The 23,268-nt window shown below is 40.0% G+C and overlaps 1 protein-coding gene across 2 annotated transcripts; it reads left to right on the forward strand.

Annotated features, from left to right (window-relative positions):
* The first annotated feature begins 3,736 nt into the window (after positions 1 to 3,736).
* Positions 3,737 to 22,429, forward strand: podn (podocan). Of its 2 annotated transcripts, none has more exons than XM_044362168.1 (11): positions 3,737 to 3,888; positions 11,932 to 12,225; positions 12,335 to 12,428; positions 14,482 to 14,546; positions 16,201 to 16,310; positions 16,407 to 16,563; positions 16,665 to 16,780; positions 17,038 to 17,251; positions 17,468 to 17,911; positions 18,761 to 18,909; positions 20,603 to 22,429. In XM_044362168.1, the coding sequence occupies exons 2-11, from the start codon at positions 11,950 to 11,952 to the stop codon at positions 20,751 to 20,753; spliced, it is 1,776 nt and encodes a 591-aa protein (XP_044218103.1). In that variant the 5' UTR covers positions 3,737 to 3,888; positions 11,932 to 11,949; the 3' UTR covers positions 20,754 to 22,429. The 2 variants fall into 2 exon arrangements, with proteins under 2 accessions (XP_044218103.1, XP_044218104.1); XM_044362169.1 differs by having other exon boundaries at positions 3,737 to 3,861.
* Positions 22,430 to 23,268: the final 839 nt, after the last annotated feature.

Below are 23,268 nucleotides of genomic sequence, written 5' to 3' on the forward strand. Positions count from 1 at the left end.
GCATTAAGGCCTTTAATGATCTTCCATGATGTCTCTGCTTGCTCTGTGTCACTATAACCCTGACCCAAATAACATGTTTGTCTGCTTTCTATGAGTTATGTAACACAGTAGTGATTCAGCTTGCATGCAGGTCATTGCCATCCTGGGAAATAATTACCTTCTGATGAGCTGTGTTGTATGTTTCCAGAAATGTGAGGGCTTGTTTGGAACAAGCAGCGGAGTAGCGATAAAAAAATCTTAGAAAAAAATGCAATAAAACAGGAAAAAACACCTCTCGGATTACAATATATCCGACAACACAATGTAAATGCTACATAATTTAATAAATGTCACACTTTGGGGATTTACCAAGGTCCGTTTAAGCATGGTGACTAAGAGAGCAGCAGCTGAGAAGCTTTATTAGACACTTTTCACATTGCAAACAAACTCTGGGTGGGTCGAAGCTTTGTTTCTTGGTCTGCTCTTACATGAAACAATGAGGCAGCTGCCCTTTAAAGCGCTGCGCTCAGTGGAAAATATTTTCTTAAAGTTAAAGATGAAAAGGATTAGTTTATAAAAATGCAGGCAGGGTTTCAGCTGTGTGCAAAGACAGCAGGCAATATCCCAGCTGTGAGTGATAGAAAGTGAAAACAAAACATTATCATGCTGGGGCCGTTTGACTGTTGGTGTCCATGCTTCAACACAGCAGAGGCAGCAGTGTAAGTTTGGATTCAATTTTCTCCAAAAAGAAAAGATAGAAAAATATAGAGATCAGAGGTCACAAGATTATATAGTGATCTTTATAATAGCACTCATGATCCCTGCTGTGCTGTGCAGCGTCCTGGAGAATGACTTTAAATCTATGAGCGTGCAGCCTGTTCAAAACAGTTGTAAAATGAATCTGTTGGAGTGGCTAATGCTTCGAGAAAGTCGTCTGAAGACATTCCCCTGAAATGATGGAAACGTATTAAAAACATGTAGCAGTGACCAAAGCCCCTCTTAGGGGAAAACAGCCTGCCAAAAAATATGATGAGTAAGAACAAGAGCATGGACAAGAGTGTGTTTTCTCCCATTTCAGGGGAGGATTCAAGGCTACAAACTGAGGTCTCTCTCTGTGTGTGTGTGTCTCTCTCTCTCAGCTTGAAAGCAGCAGCTCAGCAGGCATGTGATCAGTAAGTGAGACTCCCAAACCCCCATCAGACTCACTAACCACAGGGACCCAGTATCTTTCACACAAGTCCAAGCATTCATCACTGTCTTCATTCCTGTCTGCACTCGGTGGCTGCAGTTCCAGCACAAATAGCTTGAAGAGGGAGATTTATATTCTAGGCAGAATTATAGAGACCACTGCATTTGTGCAGTATTGATCAAGTCCAGATGCACTTACTCATAACATTTTTTTTAGGTTCAAATGTGCAGTTTCAAGACTTCTAAAACTAGACAGATAAATGCATGAATAACTGGTGAATGAGCATATATTGTGTACACATCCCTGAAGTGATTTTAGTGAATCCCTCCCTCTCTATAATATCATTTTGCAACAGTTTTTTTTTCAACTGCAGCATCCAAACACTTTGGCCACTGACTTTAAAATTTGTAAAATACTTATGTGGCCTCTTTCTTGCAAACATGATAAAGATTAACACTTAAATAAATACCAGCAGCTGCCTAGGATTATTATTAATAAAGTTTCCAGGGAATTAAAGGGAAAATTCGACACCTGTAAGATATTTTTCTAACTCAATTCAAATGTGGATATTTTACTTTACAGAAAATACATGGAGGTTTATCTGGCTGATGAAGATAAAAAGATTTTAATGCTTTCATTTTTAGGCTTTTTGAGGGTGATTATTTTATCCATGGAGTTTACATAATACCTAAAAATGCAGATATTAGACTTTGCTTTTGGATTTTCACAGAATGTGAGGAGAAAATGCAAGTATCCACCAAAGAAATGTGTTCTTTCAGCTTTTTTGTCAGTTTATCAGATTGAAAGGTATCATATCTCTTTTTTTCTTGGTGTCTACCCATCTACCTTATGTTGAAATCAATATAATAAACTCATTTAAAATTTAAATGAATTTAAATATGTGGTATAAAGATAGCATAACATCACCATTTTGCAGGAATTCAACTACAGTGAAAAACTGTGATGGTGGTTACTGCTACTCTACTGAGCTAGTTAGCTTTAGCAGGAGCCTAGCTGTTTTTTTTCTCTCTATCATGATTTGACTTAGCATCTGCCTCAGTTAAAGATGTGGAATCTGAATTATCAAAATCTCAGTTAATCGAAAACCTTTACCTGAGGCTAGTCAACTTGATACATCACAGTTTTTAGCTGTCTAATTTCTGCAAATTTTACACATTGTTTTCACAGAAATTATACATTTTAATGGCATAGCAATTTTTATACAAACAGCAGCTGAAAACTTTGGTCTAAAAGCAATATGGTTCAACATTTTGAGAAATGTGCTTATCTGCTTTCTTGTGAAAGTTAGCTGAGGACATTGATACCACTGTCATGTCTGTACGGCAAAGCTACCGCCAACAGCTGGTTAGCTTAGCTTAGCACAAAGACTGGGGGAATCAGCCAATCTGAAGCCAGGGGGTAAAGAAACTCATAGGCCTACGAAAAAACAAAGTGTAAAAATAACAAACTGTGGTTGGAGACTATCTATTGGTCGGACACAGAGACTTCCTAGAGTCCTCTCATGTAAAAAGCAAATAAGCGTATTTCCAATCTAATGATTCCTTTAACCCAGTTTTGACCTAATATGTTTTGGCTTTGAAGAACAGTGTGGACATCCACTGAATTTTGGTAGCTGTTTTATTCTAACACCTTCCACACAAAAAAAAACTAAATCAACTCAAGTGAAGATGAGACCTAAGAATTTAATAGTGAGTCACGCACAGATTGTTGAAAGTGTTTCTAATGTGAAGCAGAAGGTAAGAAATGAGGCGTAACACTAAAAAACAGAAAAAACAAATTAATTTACTTGGTGAAGCATTTTTGGACTACACCTGGTGATGAATCAACTCAAAACTTGTGCACATGTGAATCTGAAATAACAATGAACTGTGCTAATGTGTCGTAATGGCAGCAGATGTTCACCCACTGTGCCTATCGGGAGGTTGGCTTATTGAAAAAGAGGCCTAATCCAGAAACATGTGGGACATTAGATCATATCCTGCCACCCCTTTTTGGCAGACACCTCTCCCACTTTTTAATTTATTATTGGGATATTTAGAGCAACTAATCTGTCTCCTCCCCAGATGAAAGTTGTCTCTGAACATGTTTCTGTCAAACAAATACAGGCACAGATTTCAGCTAGAGAGAAACAAATCCACTTTTAGACATCTTTTATCAATAATCTCCCGTACAAAAAGGGTTTGGTTTCTATCTCTGGTTTTATTGCACAATGAAAGAATATCTAAGATACAACCACGATGTCTGTTTGAAGTGAACGGGCCTTTGAGTGCATCCAAGTAGTTCTTATCCCAACTGTGTGATTATAATCTCAGTTGGGATTGGAAAGTTTTTGTTGAATCCAGAGGAAAATTTTACAGTTTCAACAAAATCAAGATGAACTTATTATATTATAACACTAAAACTGCGACCTTGTGGGAAAAAAATTGATGCAAGGGGAAAAAATATGAGGAAAAAAGAGAAAGAATTTGCGTTTCTGGCTCTCATTCAGGTCAGAGCTGTCTCTCTTACTCACTCCCTTCCTTTTCACTCTCGCCTGTTTCCCTTCCTTTCCCTTTCTTAACTTTCCCTCTCCCACTCCCACTCTCTCTCACATCTGGAGGGTATCTGGTGTGGCTGTGCGACTTCTCGCCTGCTATGGGACAGCCTGTGTTTGGACTGGACGTCAGACTTCAGTGCGTTTCAGCAAACGTTCGGAAAGGGTAAAGTAGTAGACCAGAATGTTGTTGTTTTTTTTTCAGACCTTACTGCTGCATGTTTTATGTGTGGCTGTTTTGTTATATGGACCTTAGACTTAGCTTAAAGTGTCAGCGTCATTCATCTGTGCATGACAGTTCTGGCATGTGTATCCCAGACAATCCTGACTATTTAACAGTGCAGTAGAGCCACTTCACGACCTCTACTCAACCGAGAAAGAGCAGAAAAGCATGAAAACAAGATGACTTTTAAAATGCTCAGGATCGCTGCTAATAAAGATTATTCTCACTTCAAGCCTCTAAATTATAATGTAACAAGAGAGTGTTGACTTTAAAGTGAAGGCTTTAAACTCCTCTCTGACTCCTGGGTGCTGTGATGTTTTTATTCTAGCCAGGGTCAACATTGTGCTATAATTGCAGGCAAGTGCACAGGCTCTTATTTTTCATTTGCTGTGGGTGTATGCATGCTTGTGTGTGGCTTTCCTTTTTGTATGTTGTGTGTGTGTGTATGTGTATGTGCCACTGTCCCTCTAGTAGTTGTTGTGGTGCAACAAGCAGAAAAGGGACTTCTGATGGATGGCTTTTAGACGTTTGCCTTGAGTGCCCATTTGGTATATTTCTACCCACATTGGAGATGATTAGAGGGCTTATTCCTGGCTTTACCAAAACACTGCTGTCCTTGAGCCTGTCAGCCAGCTGCAAAAGGCTAGATTCTTATTATTTTATACCACCTATAGCTGAAAATTTGACTCCTTCAAAATTGTTGATTTTTTGAATGTGTGTGCATGATTATGAAAAGCAAAAAAGCTTTCCTTGGTGGTGCTTATGCTTTTTTCCTTCCAAATTAGCCCTTGCAGCTGGTGAGGATTTAAGCTTCAGACACGGGATAAGCAGAATAGACAGAGGAGGCAGAGAGACGGCTGTCTTTTGTTGATGGCCTGGTGTGTAAACAGTGTGAACTATTCCTCAATGAAATGAATTCATAGATGTATGATACTGAAAGCTCACCTATTTTTCTTTATACAGCAGTTACAAATGGGCCTCAAGGAATAGACCAAATTTACTGGATTGAATTGATTTGAAATGAATTGAAGAAATCATGAAGAACAGAAAATTATATTAAAGGAATAGTTCAACATTTAGAATGAGGGAAACAGCTAGCCTGGCTCAGTCAAAGGTAACAAATTCACCTACCAGCATCTCTAAATCTCAATAAGTAACACATTATACAGGGGGTTTTACAGGGTTTTATGTTCCAGACAGTTTTTGTGCGGGCGCATTTACTCCCTGCAGTCTCCAAAATTGAAGCATTCAATTCCCATAATGCAACTGAATAGTGTCTTTCCTTACATCTTCCTTGCCAAGTAAATGCTCATGTCTTTCAAACTCATTGTCTGAAGTTTATAAGGCAGCTTTTCTGTTAAACTTGTGCGTCAGCCCTTATTGTGTGAAGACGGAATTGAGTAAAGAGCTGTGAGTCTACCTGTGCGAGTCCTCCGAGCAAGGACACTGACTGGTTATTCCTTTTCTACTATCTATTCACGTTTCCTGCCTCACTCACCATGTGATACAAGACTTTCGTGACATCCCAGGCTTTCAAAAAAATTACATCTGTCGCAGATAATGCAACCCTGAGAACCTCTATTCACTCAGAAAAGCCTCTTCTACTCACTCCTCCTTTTCTCTTGGCCTATGGAATTGCCATTCAGCTGTAAACAAAACAGAATTTATCCAAGCACTTGCTAATCTGTCAGACATTCAGGTACTAGCCCTGACTGAAACCTGAATCCATCCAGAAAACACTGCCACATCGGCCTCACTCTCATACACACCCCGCCCTGTTGGGCGCAGAGGTGGTGTGGGGCTCCTCATTTCCAAACACTGGAAATTCACTAAGCTTTCTCCACTAAGCTACAACTCCTTTAACATCAACTTCTTTAAATACGATGCAATCAGGGTTTCTGCTCCTATTAAGCTGTTTGTGATTGTCATATACTGCCCACCGGGGTGTCAACTAGGGAACTTTGTAGTCGAACTAGACATGTTACTCTCAGCCATTCCTGACGATCACACCACTGATTGTCATGGGAGACATGAATACCCATACTGGCAAAACCCAAGCAGCTGACTTCCTGTCATTTCTGTCCTCATTTGACTTCAAACAGGTCTCCACCCCCTCCACACACAAAGCGGGCAATACTCTTGATCTGATTTTGACTCGGAACTTTTCCACAGCAAATCTGACTGTCACCCCCCTACATCAATCTGACCACTTCTTTATTCAATTTATGATCACTGTACCGGAACATCCTCATGTTCCTCTGCAGTTGGTCTCCCTTCGCCAAAACATCCAGTCCCTCACACCAACTCAACTTTCCAATGATGTCTTGGCTACGATGCCTCCTCATAATGAATTCCTTTCACTTCCTGTCAATGAGGCTACAGACATGCTCTGGTCCTCACTAGCTTCCTCTCTTAACAATCTCTGCCCTCTAACATCCAAGCCTGAAGTCACCGAAGTCGTCAGAGAGCAAGGGGCGGAGCTCAGAGCAGCAGAGAGAAAATGGCATAAGAATAGAATAAGATCTGTGGTGCCACAGAAGCTCGGAAAATGTTCTCTGCTTTTAACTCACTCCTCTTTACTGATAAGGTCTCTGCCATCCATAACCAGTTCTCTGAGCTTGACCAACTCAGTCTACAGCTGCCAGCTAACAGGGCTGAACTCCCTTCATTATCCCGTCTGACCGAAGAGGAAGTCTCCAAATTTCTGCAGGACTCTTGTTCCACTACCTGTCTGCTGGACCCGATAACATCCAACCCTCTACAGACCAGTTCCCCCACGCTTAACCCCGCAGTCACACACATCATCAACTCCTCGCTTACAGTGGGTGTGTTCCCCACCACATTTGAGCAAGCTCGGGTCACCCCACTACTAAAAAAAGACCTACACTCTACCCAGCCCAGGTTGAAAACTACAGACCAGTTTCACTCCTGCCCTTCTTATCAAAAATTGCACACACAGCGGGGGCATTCTACTGAGACTGCACCCCTGTTGGTAAAGGAATCACTGCGTTCAGCAAAAACTGCCGGTCAGTCCTCAGCTCTATTACAGCTAGAGCTGTCATCTACCTTTGACATGGTTAACCACGAAATCCTCCTCTCCACAGCGACTGAGATTGGTATCTCAGGATCTGCCCTCCGCTGGTTCATGTCCTACCTCTCAGGGAGATTTTTTAGAATATCTTGGAGGGGAGAAGTGTCCAAACTGCACAGCTTATCCACAGAGGTTCCTCAATGGTCAGTGCTCAGCCCCCCTCTCTTCTCAATATACACCACCTCACTTGGTGAAATCATCCACTCCCATTGTTTCTCATACCATTGCTATATTGACAATACTCAGCTCTTCCTATTGTACCCACAAGAAGACCACACAATCTCCGCTCGGATCTTGTCATGCCTTGCTGATATATCAGCATGGATGAAAGAACGCCATCCTCAACTTAACCTCTCTAAGACCAAGCTCTTTGTCATCCCAGCCAGTCACTCTATACAACAACAGATCAGTATCCAGCTTGAATCAACCCAACTCATACCTGCAAAGTCTGCCTGAAACCTGGGTGTCATGATTGACGACCAACCAACCTGTAAGGTTCACGTGGCCTCAGTTGCTCGGTCATGTCGATTTTCCCTGTACAACATCAAGAAGATCAGACTCTACCGGTCTGAGCATACAGCACGACTCCTGGTACAGGCTCTTGTAATATCAAGCATTAACTATTGCAACTCCTTAGTGGCAGGCATCCCCACATGTACGTTCAAAGCTCTGCAGATGATCCAGAATGTGGTGGCACAGCTGGTCTTCAACCAGCCCAAAACAGCACAGTCACCCCACTGTTCATATCCCTCAACTGGCTCCCAGTTGCTCCCTGCATCAAATTCAAACAGTTCCCACCTACCTGAACTCCCTCATTCAGGTCAATGCTCCCTCCCGCTCACCATGCTCTGCCAATGAAAGGCGCCTGGTACAACCACCACAACAGGGCCCTAGCCAGACTCTTCTCTTCTGTAGTTCCCCTGTGGTGGAACAAGTTACCAAACTCTGTTTGATACGCAGACTCCCTCTCAGTCTTTGAGGAAAGACTAAAGACCCAGCTCTTTCGCGAACAACTCCAGACTTGATGGACAAAGAGAGAAAAAAAATCTGCTCCTATGCGTTCTATGCATTACCTCTGTGCGCTGCCTTTTGGCATCCTATTGAACTTGAACTTAGCTTTATGACACTTAGTTGTGTTGTTCTCTCCTGACTAGATCCTCTCTTGTATTGTATCAACGATGTTTGTCACTTTGGATAAAAGCGTCTACATGAATTGTGACATTGTAAAATACAACTGTTTACCTTGAAACAGGATTTGTTTTCTTCCCCTCCAGTCCTTCATTTAGTACCAGTCTGTCTTCTGCCGAAACACTTGCCTCTCATCATGGCAAGCTGTCTGCTCTGAAACAGTTTCTAGCTGAAGGCTGAGGTAACTATTATGCATAAAGTCAGCAGGTGATGACCACAAGGAATATACAATAAAAGAGTAATATTTTCACCTCGGTTCTGAAAAATGCTTTTCTTCTGCTCACAAAATATCCTTTTTTTCATGTTCTGAACCACAACTGTGAACCATTTTAAAATATTAACAGTGAGCTGGGAGGAAATTCTGTGGTTTGGAGGCACTACTGGGTGCTATAACAACATCATGTTTTTAAACTTGGCAGTTGCAGAGCTTCAGCGACACAACTTCAGTTACTAACTGGTTTAACTCATGATGAATCTCTGACTCTCTAGAGCCTTGACAGAAATAATTTGCTTTCATATAGTTTATATTATAAGGAAGCAGCTTATAGTTTATACCAGTCCTGTATTTGGTTTGTTTTATGTTGTGTGTCACGGCCAGACAGTCACTTAGCAGGCTGGAGTAAACACAGCTGCATGCTACATTGGACCTGAGGGGACATATCATGCTTTTTAGGAATTTCTGTTATTTTTATACTGTTATGATCTCAGATGTCTGTGGTAAATATGGTCACAGGTCCAAAGCTTGAGGAGAGGGGGGCCTTAAAAGAGAAAGGAGCTAAAACTGCTTGTTTCAGACAGAGGCTGAAGTGAGGGTCTGCGTAAAGAGTCAGTAGTAGAGTTAAATTAAAGGAATTTTTTCAACTGTAAATCATGCAAAGATATTCCAGTAGAGTGCCAGAATATAAATATAGACCTAGAAATGTGCATGACATGTCTCCTTTAATACAATGACCTCATCAGTTCGTTGGTAACAGTCTTTCTGGCATGAAGAACAACATCAAAAACAATGCCAAACTCTCCAGAATAGTCAAACTTGGCAAGGCAATATCAGGCAAAGCAGCTGAACGAATGACAAAATCTGACAAAATCCTGTCATGCCATCCCCTGAATCATCACTTTCAGCTCCTGCCTTCTGGGAGGCGGTACAGAGTCCCCTGTACAAAGAAAAATATCAACAAAAATCATTCATCCCACATGACATACATCAGTTAAACCAGTAATTAATGGACATGCCAATATTGTTTTGAACCCCATGTAACTGGCCACAGTTTAAGAGTCCACAGTGACATTTGTCTCATTTATGAGTGTTGCCTTCATGAGGTAATACACAGTAAAAGATTTGAACTTTTTGAAATCAATAAAATAATCTGAACTCTAGAAATCTGCACACATACTGAATTTCACCACCTTATAGTGGCTATTATTAATATCTGTATATTGACAATGGATTACATGAGAACCTGTATGTAAAAGGTATCACTCGTAGTAACAAACCTACAGGAAATTATCACCTGCCTCTGCAAATCCCCCTCAATTCTATGGAGTGTTTTAGCCTCTTTCAGCTCATTGTTTTGGTTTTAGGCCCCTCAACTTCATTGTTTTGGTTGACTCTTACGGCTCTCAGTGTTGTTTTTAGCTGCAGCAGGCAGCTGTTTTCAAAAACCCACTGTACACTTCCTGCCCAGCAACATCAGACAGACAAAGGTAGCAACTAATATTGGAATTGTTCCAATAGTAAATATTGGAATTACATTTGCCAGGTGGCCAATTACACCACACAATGAGCCTCATGCAAGAACCACTCATACGAACAGATTCATTCTTAAGATGCACGTATGAGGGATTTAAGAACATTTGTGGCACTCATCAGTTTTCTCTTAGGTACAAACAAAATTTACGAGTGGTTCAGACCTGTCATATGTGTTGTAATAGATCATCTCCGCCTTTGTTCACACTTGTTTCATTTACAATTATAATGTCCTAATCTGAATTAATTTGGAGTTTAAATATGATACAGAAATGAACAAAAATCAAATATATAACTGAAACAAACTTAATGCAAAATTAATATTATGTTTACCATATTATTGTTATCATAGCTGCCAATTTGCTGAAAGGTTTTCTAGATTTTATCATTTTTATTGGCATATTTTGAGGCAGCTACTTCTACATTTCAGTAGTTGCTAGGAAACTTCTCTCACTCCGTCAGCTGCTGTATCTCTCTCTGCAGGTCTCTGTCCAGTATCAGCTTCTATTGCAGATGACAGTATAACATCACCTGTAGACTATAGGATTCTCCTCCAATATCTCTGTCTGTCACGTGACCGCCTCTCATATTAGTCACAGAGCGCTTTGCTTTAGAGCTTTTTTTGGTATCTAACTTCATGTCAAAGTGTTCCCTCTTTATTTCTGTGACAGTACAGCGCTGATCTGATCTGATGATTCGTCGCTGGCAGCTGGATTTATATTTTTTTTTTGTTTTGGGTCCTCTAATATTGACATTCCTAAATTTGTTATGTTTCTGTCTACTGATTTCTGAAAGCAGGACTTGAATCTGTTCGGTGTTTTTACTTTTTGGGAACTTTTTTTTTTTGAATAAAACTCACCAACAAATGGAGCGGAACATGTAGGGGCCTTAGGGGCATGAATTATGCCAATGATCACATCTCATGAAAGTGCACCTACTCATGAACAGGTGACATTCATCAGGCTGAAATGAGTGATTTATGACAAGTTCAGGCAGTTAAGAGAGTTTGTTGAATCTGACTTGGAACACTTGTACAAGCAAACTTCACAGAAAAAATCAGAGTTTTAGGATAAAAATACAAAAATGTTCTTGGATGAGGCCCATTAAATGTGAATGTCTGTCCCTTGTCTGCTGTTTGCTAACAAGCTAACCATATCTACTTATAAGGTGATAATATGTCAGTCTTATGTTTGCAGCTTGTTTCTGCTGTCCCCAAATGACCAAAAAATAAGTTACTGCAGGTTTAATCATCAGCAAATTTAAATGAAACCTCTGACGTATAGTGTCAATAGGGTTTAAGAGACCACATGATTTTCTTCCAGCAAACACAGAGTGCAGATAAACTAAAGACAAAGCATCAGACCCATTAGATTTTTCTGTTCATGTGTGATTTGACAGGCAGTAGGCACACCTCCTCACACCTTAGGAGCTATGAAGCAGTGCAAAATAATCAGTCAATTTTATTTCAATCATGTAAAAATAAAAAAAAACAGATAAAAACAAAACAAGAATAAACCTATACAACAACTCAATAAACAAATTGTCATAAATGACAAAAAATAATTATTACATGTCTGAAAAGGAGTAGGAAGAAGTATACACTTATTTATTCCTACCCCTTTCTCAACTAGTCATCCATAAACTCAATTCTCAATTTTATGTACAACCCAAATATCCACCCAACGTTAATAAGATAAAAAAAACAGTTAACACAACCCTTGGTTATCCATAATGATTTACAACATGATGTTACTCACAACACAAACATTTTTGAAAGGGATTTTTGGAGCATGGGGCATCTAACTCACCCAACAAACAATCCAACATCTCAAAGTACAAAAACCTGCTCAAAACTGCTTAAATAGTAGCAGATTGCAGCTTTAACAAGTTCCTGTTTCCAGGAACAAAATACTCCAAGAGCTGTCTTTTTAACTTTACTGTCAATGTGCTTGTGCAACAGGAGAGCTCAGCAGTGGACATGGCCTTTCCCAAGCATTCCATCCTGCAGGCTCTGAGTGTGCTGCTCTTGGCCTGCATGTTGGTGCGTTGCCAGGCCCCTCTTGAACCAGAGGAAGAGGAGGAGGAAGAGCGAGTAAAGGAGGCCGACATCACAACAGTGCTGACAAAAAGTGAGCAGATCGAATGTCCATCAAAATGCACCTGTACAACAGAGGGGGCAGTGGACTGTGCCGGGGTCGACCTCACCGAGTTTCCCGATAATCTGTCTGACAAAATCCGCCAGCTCTCTCTGCAGGTCTTGCACACACATACACACAGAGACTGTAATACACATCTGCATTTTGTAACTCTGTATAGTAGGTATGTATATACATATATGTCTGTGTTTTGTCTCCTGATGCCAGAACAACAAAATCGAGGAGGTAACAGTGGGGCACATTTCTCATCTGCATCAGCTTGAGACTCTCAACCTTCAGAACAACTGGCTCACCACAGATGGTAAACACAGCAACACAATAGAAATCTCCTGCAGGAACCTGGCGCACAGCGGGAGAGCATATTACAGACCTGTTGTATACAAAGTTGTTCTGTGTGGGTCTGTTGAAATTCTGTTTGTTTTGCTCAGCTGTGGGTCTTTGTTGACTGGTTCTGTCAGAGCCTTGAACTGTTGGGTCAGTTTGGAGCAATGTTAGTTGGATCAGTGGCTATTCTGCTGCTGGGGTGTTTTATGGTTATTTATTACTTGTATTTATGGAAACAACATTTTTTCAAATACATCCAAATGTGGCAGAGGAAATGCAGTTTCCAGTTTAACTCTTCCCAGCACTCAGTGTTTGCTCTCAGTCAGTAGTTAGGTCCAGGGAATGGAGGACAATCTACAGGGACAACTGAATCAATTTTCACAGGATGGGCAAGTTTTAGTTAGTCATCGGATGTCTGGATCTTAAATTATCAGAGAAACAAGCTGAGCAAATGTTAGCAGCAGCTCAGCCAGCAGCCCCTCCTGGCTGTCCTGTGCTTGCCAAACCGCGTCGGAGAAACATTGATTTTTTGGGTGAAACTGCTTTATTCAGTGTTTTTTACCTGTTTTAATCACCAGTCTGTTTGTTTTGGAGGAGAGGAGACCTCTGCCGAATAATTTGTCTCCCGTTTAAAATATCCTGAACAATGAACACTGAAGTAAGAGAAGCTGGTTGTTTAACAATGAAGACAACAACTCCCATGACGCTACTTCACAAACTCTGTCTTTTGTTATTGTTTTGATTGAGAGACCCCCAGTAGCAGAAATTACATATTGCATGTTTAAAGACATCAGTTTTAAGCCACAGTCATGGTTATGTATTACCATTCAAAACAGAATCCAAAATAAACATCAAATGGCACACATCAAACCTGCTGGGAACAACTTTTTGCACCCACTGGCTAAGCCTTTATTGTTTCTTCCAGAGAAGAAAGGAGACTGAAGCACACTGCTTAATTCACAGCCTTTAATTGTGCAGACAGACACAATTATTGTTTCCTTCATTGTTTCTGTTAGTGGTGTGGTATGCCAGTTCGTCTTTACCATTCTGGCTAATGGTGCTGCCAAGATGAACGGATAGCTCAGTGGATTATTGTCCTCTTGGCCAGCTGTGACAACTGCTTGTGTTTTTGTTGCTAAATCTCTAACTGCAGTTTCCCAAATCACAGTGTATCAAGCATTTTATGTAATAGAATCTCTAACAGACCAAGATAAGGCCACAATCCCCATGGGAAAAGAGTTAGATAGTGTATCTAGCTGACTGTTCATCAGCTAAAACCTCTTTTTTCAGCCTCCTTCTCCCATCTTGTTCAATATATGGGTTGATTTCTGAGCCTGCCATGGTTCTAGTTCTGGTTAATGTTTTGTTCCTCACTAATGTCTTAAGAGGTAGAAAAATGCTCTCTTTGATTCCCACATTTGCCTGAATCTCTGAGTCTGAACTATGGTTAGTGAAGCTTTAGCTGTAAAGCTGAAACATGCCTCTACTGGCTGCATATAGGCAAATGTTCATGGGGGCTGTTCAGAGACATTTGTGTGGCCTTTAAAAAAATACTTGTATGTACAAAATGTAAAATTTTAATGTTTATTTTTTCTCCGTTCCGAATCGTGAATCGTCAAACTAGATTTGTACTGAAGTGAAGAAAACAGTTGGAATGAATGGACCACATAGTTGGTGACAACAAATCATTGAGCTACACAGAAGATAATTCAATTTAGCCAAGGGATGCGTAATTTTCACCTTTACAGAAGGAGTATAGGTTGATTGAAGATTGAAGTGCCCATCAGCCTATAAATAATATGATTAACTGAGATAATATCACTCCAGTAGGTTGCCATTCCACAGCTACACAGTGCTTCATAAAACCTTTTTTATATGCTGTGCAGTTCTACAACAAAGAAACCTTGAGCCATAGATTCAGAATACCAGATTATTTTCATGTGTAACATTGATAAAAACTACATATAGCAGTTTTTGGCTTTTGTTGTTAGTATTCTGACTTGCAATTCAGTATGTTTTTCACTTAACAGGCCTTGAAGATGAAGGTTTTGAGATGCTCGAACAGCTGGCTTATTTATACTTGGCAAATAACAAGGTGAGTCATACAGCAGACTCTCAAATGTTTGTTCTCTCTTCTGACCTCAACTCTGTTTACATGATTCAAAAGAAATGTTATCTTTTACATTTTCATCTCTAAATTATTTTATTCTATTTTATTTTATTCTATACTACTCAGATACATTGACACAGTGCCAGCTGGCAGAGAGAGGTGGCAGTCTCCTCTTACACACTGTTTGTGAGCTTATGCTTGTAATCACTTCCAGTACGGCTGTGCCAGCTGGTCAGAGCTAAAATGTTAGTGACCCTTTTGGACACAGAGCAAGAGAGAAAGGATGGACAGATTTGTTTGTGCCTTCACAGGGATGAATAGGCAAACGGGATACAGGAAGAATAGGGGATTTTTAAGTGCTCGCTAAGCCTCAAAGACACCCATGCTGCTTTAATCCATAAACCATGTTATAAAGGAGAGAGCTCTAAATGAACATCTAATCTCACCAGTGCTTCTCGGATCTCTATATTCTCTGCGGTTTTGTACAATGTAGCGCTAGTCCTGGCAGGAGTGACTAAAGTGAGGGAAACCTTGCTTCTACATGAAGGGGTACACATACGCACTTCTGCTCTGTAGCAAATGAGGCTGTGCCCGCTTCTTTGGTCCTAATGCCTAAATGACAAAATGGCAAATCTGTTCTGCCACCTCTATGGTTAAGGCTTGGTTAAATTTGGCCAACTAAAACTACTTGGTTAAGATAAGGGAGAGTTTGTGATCGTGCATGGTTGAAAACAAGACTAAAACCCATGAGTCATGTTAGCAGCAGCAGTGCTTTGAGCTAAATGCTAAGATTAGCATTGCAACATGCTCACAATGACTATATTAACATGTTGATATTACCAGGTATAATGTTTACCATAGTCACCATCTTAGCATGTTAGCATTATAATATTTGCTGGTTATCACTAAACACAAAGAACTGAGGCTGATAGAAATGTCTTTAGTTTTGCAGGTATTTGGTCATAAGCCAAAGTATTGGGCATGAATTTTGAATTGAATTGAATTGAATTTTGACCTGATGATCGCTTGAGATAATTAATGGATCATCAAAGTTATTTCAGTTCATCCTGAGGGGGACACAAATATCTGTGCCAACTTTCATGGCAGTTCATATAGGTGTGAAGACATTTCATTCTGGACCATTAATGTCAAATAGTGGTCAGTATTACAGGAAAATTTAGGAGCTCACCAATATTATTAAAACTTTGACCTGCTGGTGGTATTAGATGAAAAATCAAAGGTTCAGTGATGTCATTAGGCTTCATCCTCTGGCCACCATCATTTGAATGGTACTCCATTTGACAGTTGTCTAGATATTTCGTACAAAACCAAAAATCAAAATCAACTTCATGGTGGCACTATTGAAAAGTCAGGGGATCACCAAATTTATTATAATTCATCCTCTGGGGACCATGAATATCTGTGCAAAATTAATGTCAAACAATCTAATATTTGTCATAATAATTCACTCTGGACCAAAGTGGCGGTCTGACTGACTGAAATTGCTATCCCTTTGCTTCTGATTTTAATGCTGTCCAATTTCTGGCGAGGACAGTCTCAAAAATCACATTCTCCCTACATCAATGAAATCAAATCTTTGTAATAAAGTTCTGTCATGCTTCTTTTCTTGTGTTTGCAGCTCACCTCAGCGCCAAAGGTCCTACCACCCTCTTTGGTTAGTGCTGACTTTGCTGCTAATCAGCTTGCAAGGATCTATCCATACACATTTGGCCAAAAACCAAAACTGAGGTACAAATGTGTGTTTTTGTGCAAATTTCCCCTTTGTTTCTGGAGATACAGTATGCCCATTTACACACTGCAATGCCCCTTGCTTGTGGCCCCCAGGTCTGTGTATCTCCACAACAACAAGCTAACTGATGTGGGGCTTCCTGATGACATGTTCAATGGTTCCATCTCCCTGGAGATTCTCACCATGTCCAGCAACTTCCTGCGTGTTGTACCCAAGAACCTGCCTGCCAGCCTTTACCGTCTTCATTTGAAGGTCCCTTTAATACATTAGAGCACCTTGCTGCATACATTTGCATTTAGAATATTCATGAATATGGTAATGATAACATATAAGGATTTTTCCTGCTGTTACAGAATAACAAGCTGGAGAAAATCCCAGCAGGGGCTTTTGACAAGTTGCGAAACCTCAGAGAGCTGTATCTACAGAGCAACCTCCTCAGCAATGAGGGCATGGACAACGAGACTTTCAGGTGAACAACTCACTCACAAAACCCCCAGGCGCTTACATATTCTGCCATTTTAATGCTTTTGCTGAGTGTAAAAAAAAAAAAAAAAAAAAGTAAAACTTCAATTATACATGCATTTAAGTGTTTTCAAGTGAGTACAAGACGAGACCATCCACTTGACAAAGACTATCTGATGTCTCGTGTTGCAGCAGCAGCAAGAAAGCACACAGTACAAGAGCACAGAACTGATTCGATGAACTTCTCTCTCTGTCTCCTGGCAGCCAACTGAGCAGCCTGGAGTGTCTGGACTTGTCAAATAACAACCTGAGCGTTGTCCCCAAGGGTCTGCCTCGCAATCTAGTGCTGCTACACCTGGAGAAGAACTCCATCCGCAGCATCCCTGGAGATGCTCTTACTTCTGTCCGAAACCTTGAGTACCTGATCCTCCACAATAACAAGCTCCGCGCACGTTCCATCCACCCAGCTGCTTTCCATGTACATTTCTTTTTCATGTCATATTCTTTTTATTGTTTTCCCAAGAGACCAGACCCATGTAAAAATATACATTCATTTTAATATTTTCAATTGTAAGAACAGGCTAGAAGAGGTGATGCTCAACTGCTTTTATGTGAGCATCTTACATATTTAACATTTTCACCCGCTGCGTAATAATTGATCACCAATTGAATCTTTAATTTGCATTCTCACTAGGGCTTGAAGAAACTACACACTCTCCACATGTACAACAACTTGCTGGAGAGGGTTCCCAGGGGTCTGCCTCGGCGGGCTAAGACTCTAATGCTGCTCCACAACTCCATTGCTGAAATTGGCCGCAATGACCTTAACCTGCTGTACACACTGACAGAGCTCAACCTCAGCTACAACCAGCTGACCAGCCCCAAAGTGCACCGTGAGGCATTCAGGAAGCTGCGTTTGTTGCAAACCCTAGACCTGTCAGGGAACGGCCTTCATTCGATGCCCCTGGGTCTTCCTCGCAGCTTACAGGTGCTCGAAATCAAGAACAACCAGCTGACCTCCATACCAGACAGGGCACTGACAGGCATGGAGAATCTCCAAAAGCTCATCCTAAGTGATAACCATCTGAAACTAAACTCAATCTACCAGGGAGCCTGGATGGAGCTAAGTGCGCTCACTGTAAGTGGCTGAGGGACACGCATCAGATACTAGTGCAAGACGTTTTTCCACTTCAGGAACCTAACAACCTATAACCTGGGGCTTCCAGTAGCTTTTAAAAACCATGGGAGGCTTTAGTATGAAGTTCTTCCATTCTCTTCCACTATATTTTACAAAGTGAGCCATTTCAGATATACGCCATTAAAAGGGCAAAGGTGAGACCGATCATTTTTATGCAAGTGCAAGGAAGTGGTTCTGGGACAGACAACAGTAAAAGCAGTGGTGCCGATATTGTTGAAGAATTTATACTGTTTTTTCACATTTACGTGAACATAATTTATGAAAGTGGCAGAGAATCCAGAGAACTGCTGGCCCTGGCCCAAGCCACTTGGTGGCCCAAAATGATGTCCAGCCTATCAAACTCCTTTGTCGTTTTTTGGTTTGCTCCATTGCGTGCATCATGATATTGTATTTTACTTGTTTGATCTTTTAAATTTTTTGTTGTATCTCCATTTTGGTCAGACACTGGATAATGTGCTTATTCGTTGTCATTATTGTGGTGTGACAACACATCTGCTTACCCAATCATGATTGACTTCACTGCTGACAGCCCCCGAAGGTGCCTGGAACTTTCATTTTGTATCACTTCCTGAGCAGCACCAAAATTTAGTGCCAGGAACTTGACCCCAAAGTGAGTGTATAACAGTAGAAACAAAAGCAGATCCTGTGAGATCCCTTTTTGATTAGTTAAGTTCCTGCAGTGGAAAAGGGTTATTAGCTGCACACACAAACCAGGCTTTGGTATAATTCTTCTAAGTCCAATAGACATAACAAAACACACTTATTTCATTATTCATCTTGTAATTTTAGACGCTAGACCTGTCTGGCAACCAGCTGTCACACATCCCCTCTGACCTGCCTGAGTCTCTGGAGTACCTTTACTTGCAAAGTAACCGCATCTCCAGTATCTCTGCTTCAGCGTTTGAAGGCACTCCGAACATCAAAGGCATCTTCCTCCGGTGAGCAACACATACACTCACAAACAAGTTTTGAATGAAGATTGTAGTTATTAGTCTCAATCATGTTACTAGTAGGCTACTGTAGTTGTAAGATTCTCGGTTTTCTTTCCAAAAAAGAAGTGAACAGGTGTTAAAACCATCAACACTCAATTCATCCTCCACGATTGTCTGCATTAACCGTTTCTCTTCAAAGTAGCTGCACAACACATGTTAAAGAAGATAAACTTTAACCTGACACTCTTCACAGCCCTTGGGGCTTTGTGGAAATCTGGTGAGTTGGTATTGTTTACACTGCTCTGCTAGTCTCCAAGGATCAGCTGCACTCGTACACCAGTGCTCTTCCCCCCTTTTTTTAAAAATATTTTTACAATCAGCTCAGAGTGAATTTAGGCACAGTGAAAAGATTTAGATTTTTTTCCTTTTTATTCTTGTGAAAGTGTTTGAGAAAAAAAAAATCACTTTCACAGTTCATAAAACTCAGAATCTCTAAAAGAAGTGTCTTGAGTATGTTAGCACAGTGAAGAGTTAGATGAGAAGATTGTCTGCACAGTAAATAGGAAGCTACAGCTAACAACTGCTTACCTTAGCTTAGCTCAAAGGTTGGAAACAGGGAAACCTAAAATTACAAATGTTAGTTTTAAACTTTCAAACCATACTTTTAACTTGTCACGCCATTGTTTAGACTTTCAACTTACTTTCAACCTTTCAAACTATAGTTTGAGTTTCATTACTGGTCAATATCTCATAAAAGTTCACTTTTTGATAAAGTTATAAAGTCCTGGTCTGCTACTAATCAACCAAATTTATGACTGAGCTTCATTTTGCAGAGTACTGCAATGTGGTATCTAATCTCTCAATCTCCTCTAATTTATGTGCATTCAGCAAATTTTCCACTTTGCTTTATTCCACATAGTGCAGGCTTATACCCACAAGCACCACAGCTGAAAGCAGCGGTCAGAAAGCAGAGTGAAGAGGTTTCGGACGAGCGCTTTGAAGGCTTTTGTTCTGTTTGGTTGTCAGTCTGACCTCAACCTAGCTGCTTTATGGCTTGTGTTTACGGGCTTTAACCCCTTCCAAGCTGTTATGCTCTTCATGTTGTTCATGTCAGCTGCTGCCACATTTCTTTTTTTTCTCAACCAAATTCCCCCTACAGCTGGGAGCCTTTGGCCTGAGCCAATTTAGAGCTGCTGGAATGCTTGCATCAGTGGGGGAAGTGAAGGGAGGATTTATGTGTGTTCATTACTAATTGCATGTTCATGTGTATTACATGCTGGCTAGTTAAAGTTTATGGGCAACAATATGCAAGCATTTTTTATTGATAGATAAGAGTAGATGCAGTTAATTCCAGGTGTTTCGGAAGTGCTTTGATTCGAGTAAAACACCTGTGACTGTGTGTTTGATCAAGTCAATAGAGTCGTTAGACATTAGCGTGGGTGCAATTCAGTGTGCACATACGAACTCAACAGATGGGACCCACTAGGCTTATCCCTGAGCAGAGAGAAGCTGTCAGATCCTCCTCCTGACAGATGTGGTTTGTAAATGTCACCTGCTGTCTGTTAACCATCTCTTCTGCACGTTGGGGCTTTTGCTTTTAGTCTCTGAAAGCTCAGCAATCTAAAGACTATTTTGATCAACTGTTAAGTGAGAAAAATACACCTCACAAACCTGTGTGTCTTTTTTTTTACTGTTCAAGGTTTAACCGCGTGTCTTTGGACTCTGTGGACGAGAGTACTTTGGCATACCTGTCCAAAATCCTGGACATCGCTACAGAAAACAGTGAACTCTCCTTTAAAAGAGACGACATGGATGGTGACAAGATGATGGAGGAGGAGCAGGAAACATAAGACACACTCAGTTGAACTGACATTGGACTGCACTGTGTCAAGGACAGCAAGGGCTTTTAAATGGGAATGAACCTGTGAATGTCATTTCCCAGGTCCATTATTGTGCTGTCAGTGGCAGAGTCACATATTTCTGGTGCAGGATACCAGATGAAGTTACTTTAGTTTCCTTTTTGTGGGCTGGTTAGAATTGCATATCTTTATATCTGAGCTTTAATATTTGTTTATGACTGTTGACATGTAATGTCCATCATCTAAATGGTGTTTTTCTGCTTTATTCTATATAATGCATTCACAAAACTCACTGTGAATTTTCCCATGTAAATGTTTCAGAATTAATGCCAAAAATTTAAGCAGAGTGAAAAAGGACAGATGTTCACACTGTGTGTGTCTTTCTCTGCTTTATGTCATTTTGTTAATCACTGCCTTGTCCACCTGCCTTAAATAAGTGATTTTACTAGAAATACTGTGAAAGAATTTGTGTTTGTAACACCAAGGGTAACAAAAGAAGCAATCTGACTCCCACTGAAACCAACAAAAGCATTTTTTGTAGGTCTGGCCATCAGTTCAGATCAGTTATGATATTAATGCATGCACCAAAGTTATTCCTGAGATCTGGGAACGCAGCGACATCTCTACAACACAAACTGATGAGGCAAGAAATGTGTACGTCTCACACATCCATCTCAGTTTTAGGGCAGATTTTCTGATTTAACTTTGGCCTTTCTGGTGGCTGTGCACGCAGTTTTCTTGTGAAATTAAAGATCATTTCCATCATATTGGGTGTGCTCAAGTTTGTGTACATTATGTAGCTCCATATTGAGACTGAATTAGTGCTAGATGACCTGGTGAAACTGTTGGGCCTTTTACAACCTGTCTGATTGCCTGAATGATTGAGTTTCTTTCATTGTTGAACTTTGTTGTAGTGATGTTGTTGTGTTCCCACATCTCAACAATAACTTCAGTGAGTACAAAGTTATTATGACTGATAGAAATGATGGCCAAACCTATGCAAATAAGCTCCAAGTTATAATAAACTGGAATTTTAGTCTCAAATGGGCTGCAACTAATTATTATTTTCAGTAGTGATTAATGTATCACTTATTTTTTCAGGTAATAAAAATGACTAATATAAGTAATAAATTATATATAAAATGTCAAAAATGACAAACATCCCTCAAAAGTTATAAAAGCCCAAAGTGATTTTTTCAAATTACAATCCCAAACTCTCAAATTATACAGAGCAAAACATTGTCATTTTAAATGGAACTAACTACAGCTGTGATCATATCAACCAGGACTAAAAGTTTAAAGGATTGTAACTAAAGCCAGTTAAGTAATGTTATTTGATAAATTATTCAAATGATTAGTTGATGATCAAAAAGATCTTGCATTACTTTTCTTTCAGTTGACTGATTGAAAGGAATGTTTCAGCACCACTCTCAAATCTTTTAGAAGGTATTAAAAAGTGAAATGAGTGAACATGCAGCCAGTGAGTTGTTGGAATGACAGCAATAATCTTTGAAAGCAGTGATTTACCTACAATGTGGATGAATGTGGATATCATTATTTTTATGTTATTCTTTTGACATGTGCTTGTGAATGAAATATTCCAACTTAAAAGCAATTTCAACATATTCAGAGCTTCAATCCTGCTGCTGCTGCTACTTCAGCCCATTCTTGTTTTATAAAAAAAGATAGCAAATATTTTTATATGACATTGAAAATACTCATCCTATTACACTCACTATATTACTATGAATACAGTGTCACTTTCACATACAGCAGTATTGTATTGTCACATATACAGTCATCAAACACAGCAATAAATTATTTGAAAAGGCTGAAAAAGACTGTGCGTTTTCTAACATTCACCAGAACATTTGATGAATAATCCAGCAGATTATTCCACACAGGGCAGTGCCACTGCTCATTTCAGAGCTCATTTGTCTCCAGTATGTTGCAAGTGCGTATATTCTGTCCAATATCATAAATATGAGCAAGATACTGTAAAAAAAAAAAAGGTACATCTCAGAATACAATCTGTTATCTACCCATGAGAAAAAAATTATTTGTTCAGTGAGAAGAAAAAATCTCTGGCAGTTAATGTGCACAGAGCTGACAAAATGTGATTAATGAAAGGATGAAATACATGAAATATAGTATCTGACATAGTAACAAAAGTGAAAAAGTTAAATGCAACGCAAAGGACTTGCACATCTGACATCTTAAAACAATACTTACATGCCACATAATTGAGAGCGTTATCGGTGGCTGTAATCATTTGTCCTAATCATGTCCATAAAGCAGTCCCTGCTTAATGCAACTTAAATGTAACTTCACTGTGTTCAGACAGAAGGCATATTTTAGATGCAGCATGATAAATTCCATGCAAGACTTAAGCATATTTCTCTCAGAGCTCAAAGGGAACATATTATGCACATTTCGCATGTTATGGCCCTTGGCAGACATCTGCCGGCTGCGGGGGCTATGTCAACAAACCAGGAAATTAACAGTT

The sequence above is a fragment of the Thunnus albacares genome, chromosome 9, assembly GCF_914725855.1.
Source record: "Thunnus albacares chromosome 9, fThuAlb1.1, whole genome shotgun sequence".
Taxonomy (NCBI): Eukaryota; Metazoa; Chordata; class Actinopteri; order Scombriformes; family Scombridae; genus Thunnus; species Thunnus albacares.

Bases quoted from the DNA above. Each gene is read 5' to 3' on its own strand.
- podn (XM_044362168.1), top strand. From the start codon at position 11,950: ATGGCCTTTCCCAAGCATTCCATCCTGCAGGCTCTGAGTGTGCTGCTC. The intron at 12,429-14,481 runs GTAAACACAGCA...TTCACTTAACAG, and splicing joins CAACTGGCTCACCACAGATG to GCCTTGAAGATGAAGGTTTT. The intron at 17,252-17,467 runs GTACATTTCTTT...CATTCTCACTAG, and splicing joins TCCACCCAGCTGCTTTCCAT to GGCTTGAAGAAACTACACAC.